This window comes from Suricata suricatta, chromosome 4 (genome assembly GCF_006229205.1).
Source record: "Suricata suricatta isolate VVHF042 chromosome 4, meerkat_22Aug2017_6uvM2_HiC, whole genome shotgun sequence".
NCBI classification, from domain to species: domain Eukaryota; kingdom Metazoa; phylum Chordata; class Mammalia; order Carnivora; family Herpestidae; genus Suricata; species Suricata suricatta.
This window is the reverse complement of record NC_043703.1, coordinates 100801667-100823738: the sequence shown is the minus strand read 5'-3', so window position 1 is coordinate 100823738 and position 22072 is coordinate 100801667. Positions and strand designations below refer to the sequence as shown.

The 22072-nt window shown below is 37.1% G+C and overlaps 2 protein-coding genes and 1 long non-coding RNA gene across 5 annotated transcripts in view; 2 read left to right on the top strand and 1 right to left on the bottom strand.

Annotated features, from left to right (window-relative positions):
• The window catches only part of CCDC88A (coiled-coil domain containing 88A), a 130923-nt gene extending 123916 nt beyond the window's left edge, over nucleotides 1–7007 (top strand). For 2 of the 3 annotated variants that reach the window (XM_029937383.1, XM_029937381.1), the window contains 2 exons: nucleotides 1808–1907; nucleotides 2448–5457. In XM_029937383.1, the coding sequence (XP_029793243.1) occupies nucleotides 1808–1872 (65 nt within the window). In that variant the 3' untranslated portion in view covers nucleotides 1873–1907; nucleotides 2448–5457. Of the gene's footprint in view, nucleotides 1–1807; nucleotides 1908–2447; nucleotides 5458–6409 lie in introns of those variants that run through there. The other variant, XM_029937382.1, reaches the window with a different exon arrangement.
• A 462-nt stretch (nucleotides 7008–7469) lies between these two features.
• On the bottom strand, nucleotides 7470–9148 carry LOC115288995 (prolyl-tRNA synthetase associated domain-containing protein 1). Its single transcript, XM_029936229.1, has 2 exons — nucleotides 8961–9148; nucleotides 7470–7910 (listed from the first exon to the last, which is right to left on the bottom strand). The coding sequence occupies exons 1-2, from the start codon at nucleotides 9042–9044 to the stop codon at nucleotides 7479–7481; spliced, it is 516 nt and encodes a 171-aa protein (XP_029792089.1). The 5' UTR covers nucleotides 9045–9148; the 3' UTR covers nucleotides 7470–7478.
• A 4304-nt stretch (nucleotides 9149–13452) lies between these two features.
• Nucleotides 13453–19711, top strand: LOC115289829. Its single transcript, XR_003907825.1, has 3 exons — nucleotides 13453–13577; nucleotides 18892–18949; nucleotides 19666–19711. It is a non-coding gene; the product is annotated as an uncharacterized LOC115289829 (long non-coding RNA).
• Nucleotides 19712–22072: the final 2361 nt, after the last annotated feature.

The window sequence follows — 22072 nt, the reverse complement described above, 5'->3', positions numbered from 1 at the left end:
AAACTTGAACCTACCTAACTCTCAGAATTCTACAAAACAAAACAAAACAAACTCATAACCTTGATTCACTTACTTCTGGAGAAGTATACCTTAGCTCTGTCTCTAGAATATTTTTGATATTTGATTCAGCCTAAATATTACTGCTAATAACTCAGCCTGCCATCTGGAAGGAATGCTTTAAAGCATAACTTTCTAAATAAGGGGGGGTTACTATTTAATACATGTTATATATTAAGTTATTATGGTAATTAATTGGACCATGGAAATAGAATCTGTAGAGAATGTTTGCTTAATGAAATTTGTATCCTTGTAAATTAAGCCATTCTCTTGTACTTACCTCCCAAGGAGCATTGTGGGGACTAGGTGCTCTCCATTTATATATCTTTGACTCTGCTTTCTCACAGCCAGCTATTCATAAAAATAGTTCTACTACAGATTATCACATAAACACAATCAGAAAATTTTCATTTTTTTAGTACCACCTAATATACTTTCTCCATCCATACATCCATCTGTTTTATTCCTGGTTTCTTCATAATCAGTCCTAACATGAGAAGTGTTTTTGGCATCTCTTTTTGATAACCTAATAATAAAACTTAATGCTAAATATAAGTGAGATTAGATTGTGGAGCCAAATAGATTAAAATGGAATAATTAGTGTTACTACTTTTCCACTTTGAGTCAAGAATTATTTCATAACCATTTCAATTCTTTAGATATTATTTATCTGGCCATGTACTTTAAAATTGAAATACTAAAGTTATGCAAAATACATTCAGAAATCATTGTATCATTACATCATTAAAAAATTGTGTGATTATTTTACAAAGTTAGACTTACAGGAAAGACACATTTCCAACACAAATAGCTATAGTTTATAATTTATAGCATAACATGTTTTCAAAAGGAAACTATACACTGTACATGTAAGACAGATCCATACCATGTCTGTGTGTCTTGAGGATTGTGAGAATACAGGCTACACTTCCTCTAGAGGCTGTCATCAGCTGTGGAGTCCTAAAATTTTTTCAAAACACTAGTTTCTTGTGTTTCTTCATAGTGCTTGGAATCAAATTTTTAGCATGGGAAGAACCTTAGAAGTAATATGCAGCCAGCATTTCCCAAACTTTAAAAAAATAACATACTATTTGCTGTAAGTCTTACAAAGAAGCACCAGTATTTTAACTTTATTATTATTCTTTTCTAAGATAAGAAATAAGCAACTCTGACTCAGTGGAGCAGCTGCACTTTTTTCCTCTAAGACATCTCCATAAGTATCTTATGACTTCATAAAAGATTATTTGGAAAACTATTTGAGATTCACTACCCTGATTTTAGATGAAACTGGGTAGTGTTCACATTCCTGGCCTGCGTTTCCAGAAATTATACCCTTATTATTTGTCTGACATTGTAAACTGACATTGTTAGGTATTGGGTTCCCTTTGACCCAGACAATTTTAGCTGTAATAGTGTAAGTAGAATTTGCCTTCAGATCTGGTTTTCTCAGTAAATAAATACTTAATTGTATATGTCTCTGTTGCTGCATGCAAGATTATTTTTTACTTTAAAACTATTTTTGATCTTTTGGTAAATAAACATAGTAAGAGGACATAAGTATATTATCTCTGGCTTTTAAACTATAACAATCAGTCTCTAAGTAATAAGATGTCTATAAGATTTATAAATTTCCCAGAGTTAGATTCTTTCTCCTTGCCCTACTCGACAAGAGCTCCTTAGTTTCTTATCTTCATGAATTATATTATGTTTAACCTTTGATTAAATAACATGAAATGCTTTTCTCCTGCAGATGTGGACAAAGTACAAGAAAGCAGAAATTCAAAAAGCAGGTCTAGGGAGCAACAAAGCTCCTAATTCTATTACCCACTACATGACATGTGGGCCAAGTGGTGAGTTTCTTGCTTAAAATGTAAATGAGATTGGTCTCATTTATACAAACTAACCGTGTTACGTACAAGAACAAGTGCACATTGCATTAACAGATGTAAATATTGCTTGCTTAATTCACGACTTTCTGTCATACTTACTAGTCAAGCAAGGTTTACTGACTGTTCTAAGTTTTTGCCTGTCAGTGCAGGAAACAAATCTTTTAAAATTCTTTTTATTTTTTTGCTTAATTTAAGTTTAATTTTACTAGTGAATAATGTTTTAGGAATTCCTTTTTTAGTTTGAAGTCTTTTTTTTTTTCTCTTTGGTAGGAATCTACTTTTTTACCCCCACAATGTTCTTGGTAATTGAGAATAAACTAATTAAGTACCTAATTAAGTACTACTCAAAGAAAAATTGTCTTTCTGTCACTCTCTCATTCCTATAGAAGACATATCTGGTGCATGTTGTTCTTATAGTGGCTGCTCTATATTTTATATCTCTCTTATCTTCAAGCTTTTCTTATATTTTCTTTCTTCTTTCTACCTTCCAACTAAATACAGAGAGAAAAGTGTCCTTCAGTTTCTCAGTGTGAAGCCTTTATTTCTGAAGTAACAAGACACCCAACTATAGGAATCATTTTAAAAATCTTTAAGGAGACTTTAAACAATCCTTCGTGACTAGAGCAGGCAAGAAATACAAAACCTTCATTCCTTCCTTGAATCAAGGAGCACTACTGGAGTCAACTGCCAAAATTTTTATAAGGTTTTAGGACTTACTATACATTGTATTGTTGAGATCTACTGAACAAAGGATGTTCTCTCGCTAAGGACCAAGTGTTTTAAAGTTTCAAGAAGTACTCCAAGAACAATCTACTTCTTTCGTCATTTGTTTATGAATTTATCCATGTTTGCTTAATGCTTCTGCTAAGTATTAGCCAAAATTTAGCCATTTATATTTAGTTGTGTAAATCTAAATTAAATGCTGTATGTTGTGGAATGTACTATATATCAAGATGCAGAGAACATTGTTTTGGCATGTCAGAGCCTTATTTGGTTAGCAGACTGCATGTGTTGGTATTCTTTTTTTTAACCGATTATTTTGATGCACTGCAAAAGAAATTCAGTTTATAAGATAAATCTGAAAAATAGGAGTTATAAAAATTTACAGTAATATTAATATTTCCATATTCCTCATTAAGCAACACTAAGCATTCACACATGGATCCAAGGTAATTAAAAAGAGTGTTTTTCTGAAACTTTTTTAGTATGGTGGTTTTCCAGCCAATTGCATTCCCAAGATAAAGCTATTATGTTTTAATTCATTTTCCTTCTTTAGTATTGGGTATGTATGTGTGTTTGTTTTTTTTTAACATGAGAGCTGACTGTTGCTTAAGAAGTTTTCTTATGGCAAAAAAAAATGTAAATAATTTACTATGATCTGCATTTTTCCAGGAACTCATTTATTTTTAAGGTTATCACATATTAATAAGAACTTTTCTGTTTTTGTCCTTTATAATATTATATTAAAGTTGGTAACTGTTATTGGTACTTTTGAAATATTTGTATGCATTTGTTACCTTAAACATTTGAAAGAAGCACAAAAAAAGTAGATTTAGTTAACCCAGGGAAACATCAGTTTTTTTGTAGCTCCAATTTTATATCACAGTTTTATTTTCTTATAAAGTCAAAAAAAATGCATTGATACTAATGCAAATTCATTATTTAACATAAATATCGGAATAATCTTAAAGGTCTAAAATGAGAAAAATAGTGACTTTTTTATTTTAACAGTATACTTCTTAGGCTCTCATTACCAGCTCTAAAATATCTTTTTGGAATAATTCCATATTCATAGTGTGTGGTTTAGGAACTGTGTGTTTCATCACTAACCTAGTAACTGTGAGAAATGTGTGTGTTCTCTCCCTACCCCCATTCCCTCCTTCTCTCTCTCTCTCTCTGTCTCTCTTTCTCTCTTTCCTTTCTCTCTCTCTTTCCCTCTCTGTTTTTGGTAGGCCAGTAGTAGTACTGTGTTGATAGTCTACTTTCAGAAAGACCATTAATGAGAAGAAAGACAGCATGTATAGTTGACCAGAAATTAAAAAGGAATTTAGAGAACTTGGACTTACTTATCTTAATGCCACCATTAACTTAAGTTTTGCCGCCAAATAATGCTGTAAAGTTAAATCACTTTTAAACTCTTGGATGAAAGGTGCTATGTAAATGTAAATACAAAGGATTCTTACTAAAATACAAATATTGCACAACAGACATATTTAAAATTTATTTTCTAGACTTTGAAACATCTCTCTCCATTGTGACTCCCTAGATTCAAGTATCAAATTGATAATGGACATCATGGCAGTCTAGAGATACTTGCATGTAAAAAATGTAAATTCATTTTTAGGTGGATAAATTGAAAGTAAATATAGAAGTTATGTTTTAGCTAAATACAGTAAGTGGGTAACTTAGATTTATATTAACTAGCATCTAATTTGCACAACTAGGACACATCCCAGGACAGTTACTAAAAGTTGGTTGGAATTTAATGAGTAGGAGGTTGCCCAGTGAGAATGAATCATACCACAGCTTGACCTCTCCAGAACACTAATGTCCTAAAATAGAGAACCTGTTGACTTAAGCAGCACATTATTGCTTCACGTAGAAAATGCTTAGGGGCAGCGCATATAGCACTGAGACTGCGTACACTGCCCCTGAGAAAGTGCAGTTAGAGACGACCAAGGGAATACTTCAGACTGCAATGAGTAGGAATATGCTCAATTACAGTCATCACCTTAATACCATTTCAAGAAAGGCCTAGATAATAACCTCATGAATATTTTACTTTCTCCAAACGATTCAGAAGCAGACTTAGTAGGAAGTCACTCTTTTCCCTTACACTGCTTCTACCAAACAAAATGTATGGCCACCTAGAAACTTAATGGGGCCACTTTCCTGACTGGGGCCTGACATGCTTTTATCTGGCTGTCTTCTAAATCAACACCTAACCCCTTAGGAAACTGAAAAATTAATATACAGGGTAATAGCTTCGGCAGAGAGCCCCAATAAAGTGCTTCAGATCTGGCCATGTGGAAATGTTTGGTCCACATTTTGAACTGGTGGTTACCAAAGAATTCACGTAACAGGTTTGTATGTGGCACCTTTCATGCAAGGCATGGTAAGAGCCTATTAAAAAAAAATCACTGTGCATATTACATAATTACAGCCACCCCACAAATGAAGTATTACAGACTGCACTGTCTTAACAGTTTATGTCAGGAAGTGAAAAAGATACTGTACCAAATCTGGAATTACAATGAGGAGTAATAATGTATGCTAAATGACTTTGTGTTTTAAGTGACTTCTTTGAGACAAGTGAATTTTTGTGTTTTTTCTTTTCTGCTACACTTAGTCCTGAGATGTATTTTTTTCTTTAAGCCTTGAATGACTACAAAAGGACCCCATTTTGTGATTTAAACCTTGATGTACATGTTGAGATATTGGGACAATAATGAAAATGCCTTAAAAGGAATGCTTATGGATAAAGTTGCACTTATAACACCCTTTAACATAACCTGATTTTAAATTGTCTTTTTCATTTCTAAGGGTTCTCTTTCAATGTTTGACATTGTACTTACAACTGTTATTAAATACCAAATCAAATAATACAAAAGCTGTAACATTTCCTTTAAAAGTAATGCTACTAAGGGATTTGGAGTTGAATGGCAGTGATTATTACTTGACAAGATTATTATCAGCCACAGGAATCCAGTTTGTAACAAACCATCATTTTAAAAACACTTCATTATTTTTATTTTTATTACTCCTAAAAAAATTAAGTTGGTTTGACATTCACTTAAACTGGCTGATATAAAAAGAAGTAAAACAAAGAGGTGATTTTTATAACAAGCGGTTAATAATCATTTAAAAATCTTAAGATATAATATAGTTAAGTATTATCTTTCCTTTCCCTTTGCCCTGGAAAACTTCTTTTCAGACTTACCCTAAAAACCTTGTTTAGATTAGATGATTCTAAATCTTTTAGGGATGAGTATTGGAGGTTTAGGAAGAGAATCGAATCTATCAGTTCTGTCAGTCCCCACATAGGTGTAAATACAGTAATATATTGCAGGACGCAGTCTCTTTCATTTTCACTTATATAAGACTTTGGGAGGCAGAATGTTAGAGAAGGCAACCAGCTCTGATTTCTTAGGCAGTTAGTCTTTCTGCGCCTATTTTCACTGTAAGATGAGGACACAGTCTACTTTCCTCAGTGTCCTTGACTGTGTTATTCATTAAACCTTTATTTCATGTGCAAATCAACCTAAAATTTCCTCTTAGAGATGTAGTAAACAACTGGTAAGAAGTAACATGGCACTTTAGAAGAAGTTATAATTTGTGGTAAATATTTCTTCTTCCATATCTCTTAAATTCATTCTTTATAGAAACTCTGCCACAAGTAGACTTGTAGTTCTAGTCATATATATCAAGGAATGACAAGTTTTTACTCTCATTTTGCCTTTTAGTAACAAATTCCTACAAAGGACACTGTTAATACCAGATGGAAATTACTTTTGAGTGACCAAACAGGAAAATATGGTTGCCTCACAACTATCCCATTGGACTGTACTGGAGGAAAATGTGAAAATTTTCATGACGAGATCTCTAGACTACTTGTGTAGTCTAGTCTACCTGAGACCTTCACCTAGTGAAGGTTTTAAGTGAAAAAGTTTGTTTCTCCACAATTCAAAGGAGAAATGAGTAAAATACAGGACAGACAAAATTTGTTCCAACTATGTTCACATTTCTGATCTCTCAAAGACTAAACAAATCTTTCCTTAATCCTCATTCCTCAAAGATAACCACTATCAATAATTTAATATATTCTTTTATTCTTTTTTTTCTCTGTGTACAACATAGGTATAATTTTATATGTTTTTGCAGGTTGCTCTTTTCAAGTACAGTAAAAACCCTAATGATGTGAGATAGTTGATCTCAGTTAAACTAACCTTAATTTTTGTTGTTAATCTACTCTTAATTGTGGAATCCATTCCTCTAATGAGTAGTTGTCATGGGAAATGGGAGGTGGAATCTATGAACTGACTAAAATAACCTCAATACCTCTTTTTTAAGTTTTTATTTATTTGGGGGATGGGGGAGGTAGGGGCAAAGAGAGAGGAGGGAAAGAATCCCAAGCAGGCTAATGCTGTCAGCATGGAAACCAGTGCGGGGCTCAAACCCATGAACCATGAGATCATGACCTGTGCTGAAATCAAGAATCATACACTGAGCCATTCAGGAACCCCTCAATACATCTTTTCAAAAGCAGCTCCTTTTATAGGGCTCCTGGCTGGCTCAGTCCATAGAGCATGTGACTCTGGATCTCAAGATTGTGAGTTTAAGCTCCAAATTGGGTGTAGATTACTTAAAAACATAATTTCAAAAAGCAGCTCCTTTTAAATGAAATGTTCCTCCTAAAATTAGTCACCAAAACCAAGGTGCTAAATATTCTTATAATTTTTAATGCTTTCTCTAAATTACAGATAAGAAAAACAGCTTGCAGAAATAAATAACATATTCTATATATCAGTTCAGTTAGTTTTTATCAAAATTTAGTATTATGGGATCATGTCCTGTCTTCTTCACAAATGTGAGAAAGTCTTCAGGGCTCAATCCCATGGTTGCAGCATTGGTCATTGGATGAAAGTACACCTTTTCATGTCCACCTTCCAAAAAAGCAGAATCCAGAACAAATTTCACATCTCCATCATCACAGAAGAGTGCCAAAGGTGTGGCACATCCTTGGCCAACTTTCAGTTTTTCTAGCATGGCTGTTTCATCAGCAAACCGAAGATTTCCACTCCCAACACCTAACTGCTTAGCAAGATCATTTAAATTAACTTGTCGATCATGAAGGACTGTCACCAGCCAATAGCCTTTTTTCTTCTTGTCTTTAAGGAATAAGTTCTTACTATGTGCTCCTCTCAGATGCTGGATGTGAGGCATCATTTCTTCAACTGTAAACACCTGTAAAATATCACCCGAAAGTTATAAAATAATGCATGTACACACTGCACACATACACAGCTACATGTACTCTGCTTGCTGGGTGAAAACAGCTAGGAAGTACTCAATGCCATGGATTATCACTGGTAGAGACCCATTTCCAGCCCGTTACCAAATAATACACCTTGCTACTTCAGTCCCTCATCTGAGGACCTGTTCGGCCACTTCTCTATTCAGTGTACTGGCCAAGCCCTCACATTCCTAAAGTTGATTGGTTTTCTGGGTACTGAAAGTTTATAGCAGCCCTTACTTAGCCATTCCATTACATCCAAACCATGTGACAACCTCCACTTTACAAATATATAATCACCATGAAGGTGAGAGAACAGGGAAGGGAATGAGATTCTGGACTAATACCATCAGAAAAGCTGGCAATATGCACTGGTTAAGAAGGGGGAAGAGTTAAGTGTACTTACTATATAGGAGGGAAGATCAGAGAAAATTGACAAAAGTTTTGATGTTAAACGTGTAAGGCTGAAGCACTGTATTTGTCCTCCCTTTAAGGGTCGCCATATTTAGTTATCATTAGCTGTCATTCAGCCTTGGGTAAAAACTATGTCCCTGCATCACTCAGGTTCCGCTGGTTCCGTGAAATGTTTGCAAATCTTCACATCAATACACTAAATTATGTTAATACCAAACTCTCAAAGCTTGGTGTCCTGCTATATGCATGATGCCTGGTACATGGTAGGCACTACAGAGACGGTTTACTGCCTGGTAGCTTATCTACACATAAAGTGGGTACACTGATCCAACTTTCCACACCAGTAAAATGCACTCGTTTTCAGAATGTGATCAAGTCGCTCCAAGAGAAAACGTTAAGTTCTCCCGCAATAACATTATAGTCCCAAGAGGCCTTTGGTGTTCTGTCGCGTCCCTTTTGTGCTCTGGAACCCGGGAAACGTCCTAGAAAGGATGCCTCTTCGGCACATTCCCACTGGTCCATCTGGTCTTCACGGCCTCGCTGAGAAACCCTGCAGCGGAACCCCCCTTCCGGCAGGAGCCCCTCACCTCCGGGTGCTCCACGACCTCTGTGCGGATGGCCAGTGCGCTGAGCCGCTCCTCCAGCGCCGCCCGTAACTCGGCACCAGCCATGCGGCAGTCGGGCCCGCAGACTCGGAGGAAGGGAACCGTAAACGAGCGTGCCTTGCTAGCGGCACGCCGACGAGAAACGAGCGGAAGTGCTCGGAGCGGGCAACCCCGGAAGCCCAGTGGAGCGCCTTCCGGAGGCGGGGTCGTGCAGTCCTCACACGCCCTTCCTACGGACGCCGAGCCCTTTGGAAGTCGTCTGCCGGGACTGCACCGCGAGACTTGCGGCCTGCCTTGTCTCGCGTTCCACAGGAGGAAGGCGCTTGCATGTTCGTAGCCTTCCGAAACTCTTCTTCAGGTTCTGTAGGTGCAGCGTATCTTTCATTTAAACAGAATTAGGACCACCTAGCAAAGTTAAGTGTAGGGAGTTTTGGAGAAGATCAGAAGAGGATGTGACTGTGGGCTGACCCAGGCGGAGAAGCTCCTTACCTCTTCCCCTGCCTTCGAAATGTGCTTTGTGCCCACTGTTTCAGTGCCGGGAGCCACTTTTAAAGACATTGACTTGGGAGAGTACTGTGTTACTGAAACCGTCGGGACAGTTTTGTGCCGGAAATCCCGAATGGCCTCTGTATAAAACTCAAGATGCTGGCAAGTGCGTGCAGAGATCGCTGTCCTGTGGCTACCCGAGTCAAGCCTCCTATTAAGATCCGTTGCTTATCAAACTTGTCCCTAATCAATATAGAACGGTCTGCCTCTTACAGTCTTTCTCCGTGCCTTTACTATGTGTGGGGATTGGAGCAGTTTCAGATTTTACCTGAGGAACTTAGGTTTTAAACCAACAGGGAGAGGAGGGCTCCAAAATGCCTGTTCTTTAACAACTTTTCAACTTTTCATTTATAAATTACAATTTTACATTTGATCTTTCCTGAAAGTTACCTTCTGTGTGATTCAATCATATATAATTCACGATGGCATCCACAACTCCGCTTTTTCCCACCAGTTTTCTTTCTTTCTAAGAAAGCAGAATAGGAAAGATCACCCATTTGAAGATACGGCATATCCCAAATAATTGTCCTTAAATATTTGAAGATGTTCAAGAAACCCCAAATTCAATCATGATGAACTAAGAGTAAACGGGAATGAAAAGTTGGAATCTGTAACTAAGACATGTAAGTATGTCCAAAAGTAGGAAAACGCTAACCAAGGGTAGGATCTCCGTGACAGCTACAAAAGAGGAACACAAAAGCAAAAACTGGCATTTGCATCCTGCACATTGTCTAGACACTTGAGTTTTCTGTCCTAGAAGTCTCTTTGGTAATGAACTGCCATCCATCAGTTATTCAAGACATGAATTTTCCTCCCAACACACCACACACACACACACCTATAGCTAATCCATCATAGTTCAATTTCTAAAATCTTTCCACTTCTCACAACTTTCATCACCCCAGCTAAACTACTATCATTTCCCCACTTGGCTGACAATAATGTTCTCTTAATTTTAGTCTACCTATGGTGGAATGATCAAGTATCCTGCTCTAAGCGAATCTTACAACCAAAGACTATCATTATAAAATGGAGCTAAACCTGTCTATGGTAGAAGAACTTTATATCACTGCTTAAAAATTATCCTAACCCAGGGTTAGGATATTATGCATTTATGCCAGCATTGTAATAGATACAAAAATGCTATCCTTGCCATAGTCTTTTGTCTTCAGGGCAAATACAATCTCAAATTTATGCCAGAAACAACATGAAACAGGTTACATTCAAAATGAGCAGCATGAGCTTGAGGACATTGATTCTAGTCACAGAACTTGAATTAAAAAAAAAAGTTATAGAAATCTCACAATTCTAGGAGAGGGTTAATACCTGATAAATACAGTTTACTGAATTATTTTACAAACAGGAAAATACTTAATAAGCAAGAAGTCTTTTGGCTTTTCTACAAGAATGTATTGAGGGAAAGATTCTTTTTGTCATTAGGAAGAGTGCAGATATTTGACAGAAAAGGGCAGAATCTGAAATAGGGAGGTGGAAAATGGAATGATGCTAGGGTCCATGAAAACAGGGACCCTCATATAGGTCTGCTCAAAGAAATAACTAATTTCCTGCCTATCTGACAGGAAAATAAAGGAAATAAAAAAGCCAAAACATTTATCAGTATCATAGGTACTGGGTATCACTGCATTTACTTGATGAAGTATGTTAGAAATCCTCCATCCTACATACTCCAAAAAAGTGAACAAAGGAGAAAGAATGGTTGCTGCAATCTATGTCTCTTGAACATATCTCTTGGAACATCTCATGTGCCAAGTTTTCTGCTCTCAAAGACCTTAAAAATCTGGCAAAAAGGACTGAAACATTCACAGAGGATAAAGTCAAGAAAGTGTCACTTGTGCAACAACAGTAGCATAATGTGGATGCTTTAGGAGCCCAGAGGAAGGGTGCTAAGACTGGGCAGGTGCATCAAGGTAAGAATTAGGGAAAGATGGCACCAGTTTGAAGAATAAGTAGGAGTCTGAGGAGATGAGGGATGGCGGAGGAAAAGCACACTCTGTCCCGGGGCAGTATGATTCATTGTACCAGCACAGCAGAATGCAAAGCCTGTCAGGAGAAGACAAAGCTAGAAGTAGGCACAAAGAATCGTACCTGCTATATTAAGGTCCTAGGTATGTCCCACCATAAAGGGCCATGCAAAATAAATTAGGTGACCTCTTCCTATGGAATTCCATATTCTCAGTCATGCTCTCAATACTTGAAAATATAGGGAAACACAATTTACTAAATGGAGAACATGAATTATAGACAGCAGCCCCAATTTTGCTTCAAAATATACATACCTGTATAACAGAGTAACTTAAAAATGAATTAGTATTAGAATCTTTCTCTAAACATATTTCACAAAAATTGGCTCCTAAAGGTCTATCAAAGAAGATTCTTCCTGGGTCAGGAGAAGATGGAGGTTAGTTCCTAGAATGAAAGAGGATGTAGGAGGAAATTGAAGTTTCCCCAAAGAAGAGAAGGTGAGGACGGGAGTAGGAAGGATGAGAGGGTAGAGAACAGTCCCTTTCTTGGCATTTTGTCCCTCCAGTAGGTAGCAAGACAGAAACCCACTGTCAGTGGAAGGCAGTCCACCTGGGCTAACGCTGCATATGCAAATAAGGCACAGGTACATCTGAGCATCATCGCTCAATGAGGAACCATGACAAAAAAGACAATAACTCCACAGTCCAGTTCCCTGGCTCCCCCCGAGTCTCAGGTTCCTGGATGATTCTATGAAGAAGGGAGGAAATCTCAACTGAGAGCCTCAGGTTTATGTTCCTTGCAGCTCCAACATGTGGGGACAGGGGCCATATTATATACAACTCAAAATATGATTGAAGATCAGCTATAGGCTAAAGGTGTAGTGATGAGCAAAACCAGGCACAGTTTCTACCTTGGTGGAGCAACAGTATATTGCAGGACACAGATATTAGTCACATAATCACAGAAACAAGTGTTAAACTGCATGGGTAGTAAGTGCTAAGGAGGGCACATAGGCAATGCTAAGAGTCCATAATTGGGGAATCTCACCCCGTCTGGGAACTGAGGAGCAGGTCAAGGAAGACCTCTCTGAGGAAGCGAAGATTAAACAAATCTGAAAGGTGAGCAGGAATTAAGAGGGCAGAGAGGAGAGGACAGTGAATCAGGCAGAGGAAATAGCGTGGCCCTGTGTGCAAGGATGAGAGGAAGCAAACCAAGGAAGAAGCCCTGGAAGAGGTCAGTGGGATTGGTGTGCAACAGGCAAGGGAAGGAGGGTCATGGCTCCATTTCCCACACACTGGGGCTGAGAACTAAAATTCTCACCTGCTAGAAATACATTTCTCAAAGTGGTTATCTCTGGTTAATGGGACTGCAGGTATTGTAAAAATGTTTCTTTGTATTTTCTATTTTCTGAAAATTCCTATGTTAAGCGTATGTTGTTTTTATAATGGAGGGGGGAATCAGTAAGTTATTAAAAATAAAGAAATGTAATCCACATCTCCACAAATAAGATCACATGAGGGTATTTTCAAAACAGAAGAAAGTTACAGTGTAAAAAAAAATAAGTGGGCAGACTGAGTTTAATTGCCCCTAAATTAAAATATGAAATGGGTGAAAACATTCAGTTTTCTTCCTGGAAAAATACTGGTTTCATACAACATAAACAAAACGCATACGTAGTAGATGACAGCCGAATAAGCAGAGAACTAACATGATTCCTTTTCGTTTTGTTCACTTTCAACAGTCATTTTAAGCGGGGTGTCATAAGGCAGCTGTGTTCTGGACACGAAACTGCTTCCAGACACTGCTGTGAGCCCCAGGCCGTGCTGCAAACACCCGGTGACTAAGCCTAGGGGCCTCCTGACCCGAGGCAGCTATTAATGTCATTCAGCTACTCGGTGCTAGCTGCTCTTCGAACAAGCTCTAACTTTCCGGACCTAGTGAACCTTAGATCACCAGGTTAATTGAGTGGAGATGAAAAGAGCTTTATATTCAGTGTTATTGCATGGTCTGCAGGCGGTGCTCACAGCAAGCCAAGAAAACTGACTTGTCTACAAAAGTATCATAACATAGGTTAGTTTTTCCTACTTTGCATAGGGACCTGGGATATTTTAAGTCTGGCATTTCGTAATAATTAATTTGATTGGCTACAGTTTAAGGGACGACTTTGGAATTTCTGTTCTATATTACTGGTTAAAAACAAATTTCCTGCGATTTTAATACATTAAATTAACTTGCAAGTGGGATATGTTTGCAAAAATTTAAATACAAATATAACATTGAGACCAAAAATCACATATTATTCCTCTACTCCTGCTGATTTGATTTACCTGTTTATGGTAATTGCTGATTTGAGTAAATATTAATAAATACATTTTTGAAATGGACTGGATGTAACATAAGGACAAAAAGGGCCAATTCAATCAGAAAGAACCTCATATTCACTGTATCTACAAAATATAAAATAACTTGCTTTTTTGGAATATAAAAATATTGTTTAATGTTTTTAACAAGTTATATAAATTTATTAATTTAAAAGTTTATTTATTTATTTTGAGGAAGAGGGTGAGAGGGCATGTGAACAGGTGGAGGGACCGACCGAGAGAGAGAGAGGGAGAATCCCAAGCAGGCTCCGTGATGTCAGCCTAGTGCCTGATTTGGGCTCAATCTTAGGAACTGTGAGATCATGATCTGGGCTGAAATCAAGAAATGAAGAGTCGGATGCTTAGCTGACTAAAGCACCCAGGTGCCTCATGAATTTATTTTTTAAATAAACATTTATTACAAAAGTTAAAAACATACATGTTTTTACAAAAATATCAGATCACGCAAAAAAAGATTAAAAAATTTGTCACAAGTATATATATATATATTTATATCACATATATAATGAGTATGTAAATTCTATATAATGTTCCTTATTTCTAATTTTACCTGATGAAGACAAAATTATGCAACATATGATATTTTATGATCTGCTTTTTTTATCACTCAAATGATATCTTTTCATGTCAGTAGAGATCAACATTGTTATGGGCAATGTTTCTGTAGTATTCTATTTATTCACCCAACTCCAAATTTGGAAATGTCCAGTGTCCAATGACTTACATGTAAATAATTTCCTAATTTTCCACATTATTATAAATAAATCTATCATAAATATCTATATTCCTATATCTATGTTTGCATAATTATTTTATTTATTCCTAAGAATAAATCCCCAGAGTCTGAAAAATTACACAATTTATACATTAAATACATAGCGATTGTCTATTGCCCTCTAGAATGGTTTCCTCAATTTACAGTACAAGAATGTTTTATTCTCCACATGTTAATTAGCAATTATTTGATTACCAGAGTCAAGGATATTAAATAAGCAAACATGCTTTTGCACTGTTTTTAATTTTAGGAAAAATACAAGCATCACTATTACGTTTACTGATGGAGGATGATATATCTAGACGTGTCAAATATCAACTGAATGCCATCAAGATAAAATATAAACTTCTCCACTAGAATGTAAGGAGAGGTAACTGCAGGAGAGTGCAGCAATTTTTGTCTGCTCTGTTCGCCAATGACAGGTGGATTCTCAAGGGAAAGGAAGTTGAGTTAGTCTCATGTTTAGTGATCAGATCTATCTCCTCTTCAGAATCTGAATGAGTAAAGGAGTAGAAAAAGACCCAAAATTATATGAAATGAGCTCCTTTCACAGAAAAGAGCTTCAAGAGCAGGGAAGAAATGTTCCTAATTTACATTTCTAATTGTTCCTATATTACTAATGTTTTACCAGTTGTAGCTTTTCTTTTAATTCTGTTTTTAGTATCTTGATAGTACAGACATTTAAAATATTTATGTACAGTTGACCCTTGAATGCCACCACCCACCCCCACACAGTCAAATATTCATGGACAACTTTTGACTCCCTCCAAACAGCAACCAGAAGCCTTACTGATAACATAAACGGTGGGTTCACACACATTTTGTAGGTTATATGCATCACATACTGTATTCTTAAAATAAAAGAAAATGTTATTAGGAAAGTCATAAGGAAAAGAAAATACATTTACAGTACTGTACTGTATTTAATCCACATGTAAGTGAATAAGTGTAGTCAAACCTGTGTTGTTCAAGGATCAACTGTAGTCTAATCCAGGTTCTCAAAGTGTAGTCTCCAGATCACCAGTGTCATCTGTGACATTTGATGACATTACCAGTGACAGCTCACCTTATATCTATAGAATCAGAAACTCTGGGGGGTAGGCCAGCAATCTGTGCTTTACCCAGTAGTTCAGGTGATCCTGAGGCCTCCTCAAGTCTGAGAACCACTGGTATAATCTATCAGTTCCCCCCTATATTTTTAGGTTTACAAATTATGATTAGGCAGGTTTTCCCCACCTAAGTTTATGGAGAATATCATTTGCATTATCTTCTAATCTTTAACATCTAAACACTTAATACATATGGAATTTCCCACTACAGGAATATAATCTCCAAGAGGATAAGAATCTTTACCTATTTTATTTCTCTGTTTTATCCTAAAACTGTGATGGGTACATGATGGGCTCATAATATATATATATATATATATATATATATATATATATATATATATATATATATATATACACACACACACACACACACACACACATATACACATGTATATATGTATATAAATTATTGAATTAACTACTGAATTTTGGTGGAAGATGAGAAAATACATTTATTGTCTGAAACAATCAATATCAGGAAACTATAGTCTTTCAATTTTCCTAGCTCCTAAAAGGATTTTAAAGCTTGTAGGATGCTGAGTTCTGTTAAGAAAAATTACCCAAAACTTGGAAATAAGTGACTGGATTACTGTTTGCCCTTTCAGTGTCCTGCTGAGTTTTGTTCAGCAGGCACTTCACTTCTAGGGATTATCTCATTCTCTAGTAATATTCACCTTTTTGGACTTGATATTTATTACTTTGTAGTATACAGGTATTGTAGAACTCTGTATGGGTAGATCTTAATGGGTAGATAGTAAGATAAATGAATTTTGTCCCAAAGAGATGTAAATGATTTATGTATTATAGAAAAGATAACCCCAAAAGTTATAGCTTAATTGTGCTGTAGGATATTAACCAATTTTGTATCTAAATTAGCAATCTTGGGGCACCTGGGTGGCTCAGTTGGTTAGGCGTCCCATGGCTCCAATCATGATCTCACAGTTCATGAGTTTGAGCTCTGCGGCAGGCTCTGTGCTGACAGCTAGCTCAGAGCCTGGAGCCTGCTTCTGATTCTGTGTCTCCCTCTCTCTCTGCCCTTTCCCTGCTCTCTCTTTCTCTTTCTCTCTCAAAAATAAACATTAACAATTTTTTAAAAATAAACTAGCAATCTTCAAGCATTCATTCTTTCGGCCATTGTAAATATATGGCACGCCTCAACTCTCTTTGAATGAAGCTTGCCATCTTTCTGGTTCCCTCATTAATGAGTCAATGATGAGTTTAGGCACATGATCACTTTATAGTTATTTAATATTTTTAAACTCTTCAAAAATAATACTCTTAAGAGTTTAACCTTAATTTTATAATGAAGTTACTGATCACCAGAAAGGTTAAGTGTCTTATTCAAAGTCTTAATACTAGTTGGGGGAAGAGATGGGGCAAGAATATAGGAATAAGAAATGTAAGTTGGGAAGAGGGTACAAGCTTTCAGTTATAAAATGAGTAAGGTCTGAGGATCTAATGTATAACAATGCGGCTGTAGTTTATAATGCTGTACGTATGTGTGTGTGTATGTACATTTTAATGTTTATTTCTTTTCTCTTCATTGAGAGAGAGGAGAGAGAGGGAGAGAGAGAGAGACAGACAAACAGACAGCAAGGGAGGGGCAGAGAGAGAGGGAGACACAGAATCCCAAGCAGGCTCCAGGCTCTGAGCTGTCAGCACAGAGCCTGATGTGGGGCTTGAACCCATGAACTGCAAGATCATGATCTGAGCTGAAGTTGGACGTTCAACTAACTGAGCCACCCAGGTGCACCTATAATACTGTATTTAAATTGAAATTTGCTAAGAGAGTGGAACTTAAATGTTCCCACCCCAAAAAATAAATCAATAAAAGTAAATAAGTGAGGTGATGGATGTATTAAGTAACTCAATGGAGGGCAAATACTTTCACAATGTACATGTAAATCAAATCATCTCCTTGTACCTTTTAAATATATTACAGTTTTGTCAGTTATACCTTATTAAAGCTGGAAAGAGTGAAACCAAATACCCAATAGCAGAAAAATATTTTTTAAGAGCTGTAACTGTGTATATAAAAAAATCAGTGAAGTTGATGAGACTTGAGAGGAAACCCACAGAAAAGCTTTATGTAATTTGGATGCTAGTGATAAAGAGAACTATCTCATTGATGATGAACATTCAATGCAGGCGTCTTTAATGAGTACTGCCATAGCTCTTATTAGAGGTTCCTGGAGACTAATATCATGTTTTCCACTAGAAATATACAAAATTGTTTCTCTTACTCTTTTCCACAAAGAGCTTTAATAGCAATGGTAATACTAATGGAAACACAAAGATTTACTACATCATGGAGTACAGGTTATATAAAATTAAACTAAAAAATGCTTATATTCATAGGTTCAAAAGTAAAATTACAAGGTTGAATAAGACCCTGAAGACCTTCAATTCAAGTTCTTCAAAGATGGAAGTGGTTAAGAAACAGCACTGGAATTAAACAGACTAAGTTTTAGGTTTCTCTCCCTAATCAAAGGATGTGACCTGGACAGGTTATGTAAATTTCCCAGGGATAATGCACCCCCTCTGGTCTTTTAAAGTTGGTGTGTAAAAATAAGACATTCAAACTTGCAGGACTGAATCAGATGATGATGATAAAACATCAAGAATAATGCCTCATCCTGGGGTACCAGGGTGGCTCAGTCAGTTAAGTGTCTGACTTTGGCTCCAGTCATGGCCTCACAATTAGTGGGTATGAGCCTTGCATTGAGCCCCGTGTCTGACAGTCCAGAGCCTGCTTCAGATTCTCTTTCTCTGCCCCTCCTCAGCTCGTGCATGCTCCCGAGCTCGCTCTCTCTCTAATAAAAACAAACAACTCTAAAACAAACCCCCCCAAAACCCCCCAAAGGATATGAGAGGAAGTGGGAATAGGACCCCTTCTGCATCCCTCCCCTTTTCCAACAATTTAGTCCTAAAGCCATTAGGGATGAGAGCAAGGCGGGCATCCACAGATGAAGGGCAGTAATCGGGTTGGGTGGTGCCGTCTGGTGGCTCTGCATGGGTATAAATTTAGATTACAGAAAAGCTGCAAAGACAGGGGAGAAAGTTCCAAACGTCTTTCATTCAGTTTCCCCTAATGTTAACATTTTACATCCAACCAGGGTGAGGAGGATATCCACTTCAAGGGGGGATTGGCCTGGGACTCCAAGCTGAAGAGAGGTAAGGAGAACATAATCTCAGAGGAGGGGAGATTGGTTTATACAAGGAAATTGCTCAAATAATTAAATATGTTAAAGTTGATGAAAGTCAGTTTCTCACTGCCGAAAAAGGAAGTTACAAATATGGAAAAGGAAAAGACTAGAGTGAACCTGTGGTCTTAGATTGGAATTGGTGATATTAGGAAGAAGTCATGGCTTTCAATGTATATGGATGGAAGTGTGTGCACATATATGTGTATATTTCCTAGCTTTGTCCACAAAGAAACCTTGAGAGCAGTGAAAACCATGAACCCAGTGAGACTATTGAACATACCTAACATCCAGAGCTTAGATTGTAAATACCATTCTCTACTGAAAGGATAGAACTTCCTGTTTTTGGCATTATTCTGGAGAAAGAACTGAACTGGCATGCAGAGGTATATGCACAAGAATATTTACTGTGGGACACCTGCCTGGCTCCGTCGGTAGAGCCTACAATCTTCATCTGGGGGCTGTTAAGTTTGAGTCCTATGTTGGGTGGAGGTATTACTTAAATTAAAAAAAAAAGAATATTTGCAATTTTGTTTATAAGTTAAATACTAGAAACAACTCATATGTATAGCTATGTAAGTATGGCACTTATAGACAATGGGATGTTTCACAGTCATTTAAGATGAATGATATGGGACACCTGGGTGGCTCAGTTGGTTAAGCATCTAACTCTTCATTTCGGCTCAGGTAATGATCTCACGGTTCATGGGATGGAGCACTGCATCAGGTTCTGAGCTGACAGCATGATGCCTGCTTAGGATTCTCTCTTTCCCTCTCTATTTGCCCCTGCTCCCCCCCCCAAAAAAACCCAAAAAATCTTTAAAAAGAATATTATGAATCTATGTTCATCAGTATGGAAGGTTTCCATTATATACTGTTGTAAAGGTAAAAAGCAGCTTTTATAGTATGAATCTTATTTATGTAATTGTACATGTATTTATAAATAGAGATCAATGGAATGATGTTCACCAAAATAATAAAAGTGTTTACCTCTGGATAGATGAAATTTATGATTTGATTCACTTCCTTTAAAAAAAAAATAAACTAGGGGGAGCCTGTGTGGCTCAGTCAGTTGAGTGTCCAACTCTGGATTTAGGCTCAGGTCATGATCCCAGGGTTGTGGGTCTGAGCCACACTGAGATTCTCTCTCTCTCTCCCCCCCTCCTCTGTCCCTCTCCTCTGCTTGCACACAGGTGCTCTCTTCTCTCTCTCTCTCAAAAATAAAAATACTTTAAAATTTGGAGTAAATTAAGATTACAGAAAAGTTGCAAAGACAGTAGAAAATTCCCAAATGTTCTCCACCCAGTTTTCTCTGTTTACATGTCATACTATGATATATTTGTGAAAATTAAAAAGTTAACACTGGGGTATTACAATTAACTAAACGATAGATTTTATTCAGATTTCACTAGCTTTTCCACTAATACGCTGTTCTGTTCCAGGATTGTATCCAGAATTCCACATTGCATTTGGTCATCATCATGTCTTCTTGGTCTCTTCCAATCTGTGATAGCCTTTTCTTGCTTTTCATGACCTTGACAGGTTTAAGAGTTCTCAGATATTTTGTAAAATGCTCTTCAATTTGGGTTTGTCTGATATTTTCCCCATGATTACAGAGTTGTGGGTTTTTGGAAGGACACTATAGAGATAAATGTCTTTATCACATCATATCAGGGGACATGTGATATCAATATGACATCATTGCTGATGTTCATCTTGAACAGTTGGTTAAGGTGGTGTCTGACAGTTACTGTTTTTCCCTTTCCATATTCTATTTTTTGGAAGCAAATAACTACCGTTAGCATTTACTCAAGTGGAAAGGAGTTCAGCTTAACCTCCTAGTGACAATTATATACATGTATTATATAGAAGTCTTCTGTAGAGAAGATTTGTCCCTTCTCCTGTATTTACTCAGTCATTTATTTATATCTGCATGAATGTATACTTATTTGATACTTTGGGTTATAACCTAATACTATTTTATTTTGTTGCTCAGATGTTTCCAGCTTTGGACATTGGGAGTTCTTTCAGTTTGGCTCCTCTGTTCTTTTAACTGCCCTCATTCTTTCGTTTGCTTTTTAGCCACTTTCTCTCTATATTTGGGTTGGGGGCATATTGGGTGAGTTTTCTACCTTAGTATTATCTTCATGATTAGAAAATTCTCAATTATTTTCACTTAAAACGGGGGGGGAAAAAGATATGACCCCTACTTTGGTATTCTACCAATGGATTTCTGCTAGTTTTTCAAGTGCTTGGTAAAGCAAATAAGAGAACAAAGAACAATTTCTTGCAGAAATTGCATTGCAGTGGGTGTCTGTAAATGTACATAAAATGACAGAAAATGGAATGGACTTTAATAGTTTTCAAGTGTTTGGGTGTCAGTTTCATTTAAAGAAATTTCCAGGACACAGGTTTCCATTTAATCATTCAGCCACACTAACTGCACACCTGTGGCAGGCACTGGAAAGAAAAAAATAAAAAGTGGGGAGAAAGGGCATGGTTAGGAGGCCAGATTTTGGGAGGGAGGTAACATTAAGTATGCTTTTGAGTTAAGAAACTCTTCTGTAGCATATCATTAGCCTACGGTAGTGTTAGACCTTGAGGACAGAGATAAAACAATACTTATACACTTGAGAAGTGGTGGAGGTTGTGGTCAAGGAGACAGGCCAGAAGACATAATGTCCAATCAAGGTGTGGAAGGGTCTGGGAGGGGCCGTAATATTGGCAACAGCAAACCCTTATTATGAACCAGGTGCTCTTATAAACCTTACTGCTATTCTACCTGCTGTCATTACCATAGTGCAGAACCGAGGCACAGAGTTCACATAATGTCCATAAGCTTACGCAACTGGGAAGGAGCTGAGACTGGACCCAACGCTGGCTACCCATAAACGAGGCGACATTTGACAGAGAAAGCGCCTAACTGAAAATACTACCTGGTTCTACCACCACGTTCCCTCGCATTTCCCCCTTTCTGTTAGGTATGTGTCTTTTACAAGCATACTATTTCTCCTAATTTCGGCACCAAGGCCCCTCAAATCCCAGAGTAACAGTGACTCCTCAGAATCGGGAGGGAAGTGCACAAGTGACCGCC

Excerpts from the sequence above, each read along its gene's own strand:
- LOC115288995 (XM_029936229.1), bottom strand. The coding sequence starts at position 9,044 with ATGGCTGGTGCCGAGTTACGGGCGGCGCTGGAGGAGCGGCTCAGCGCA. Across the intron at positions 7,911-8,960 it reads AGGTCGTGGAGCACCCGGAG|GTGTTTACAGTTGAAGAAAT; the intron begins GTGAGGGGCTCC and ends GATATTTTACAG.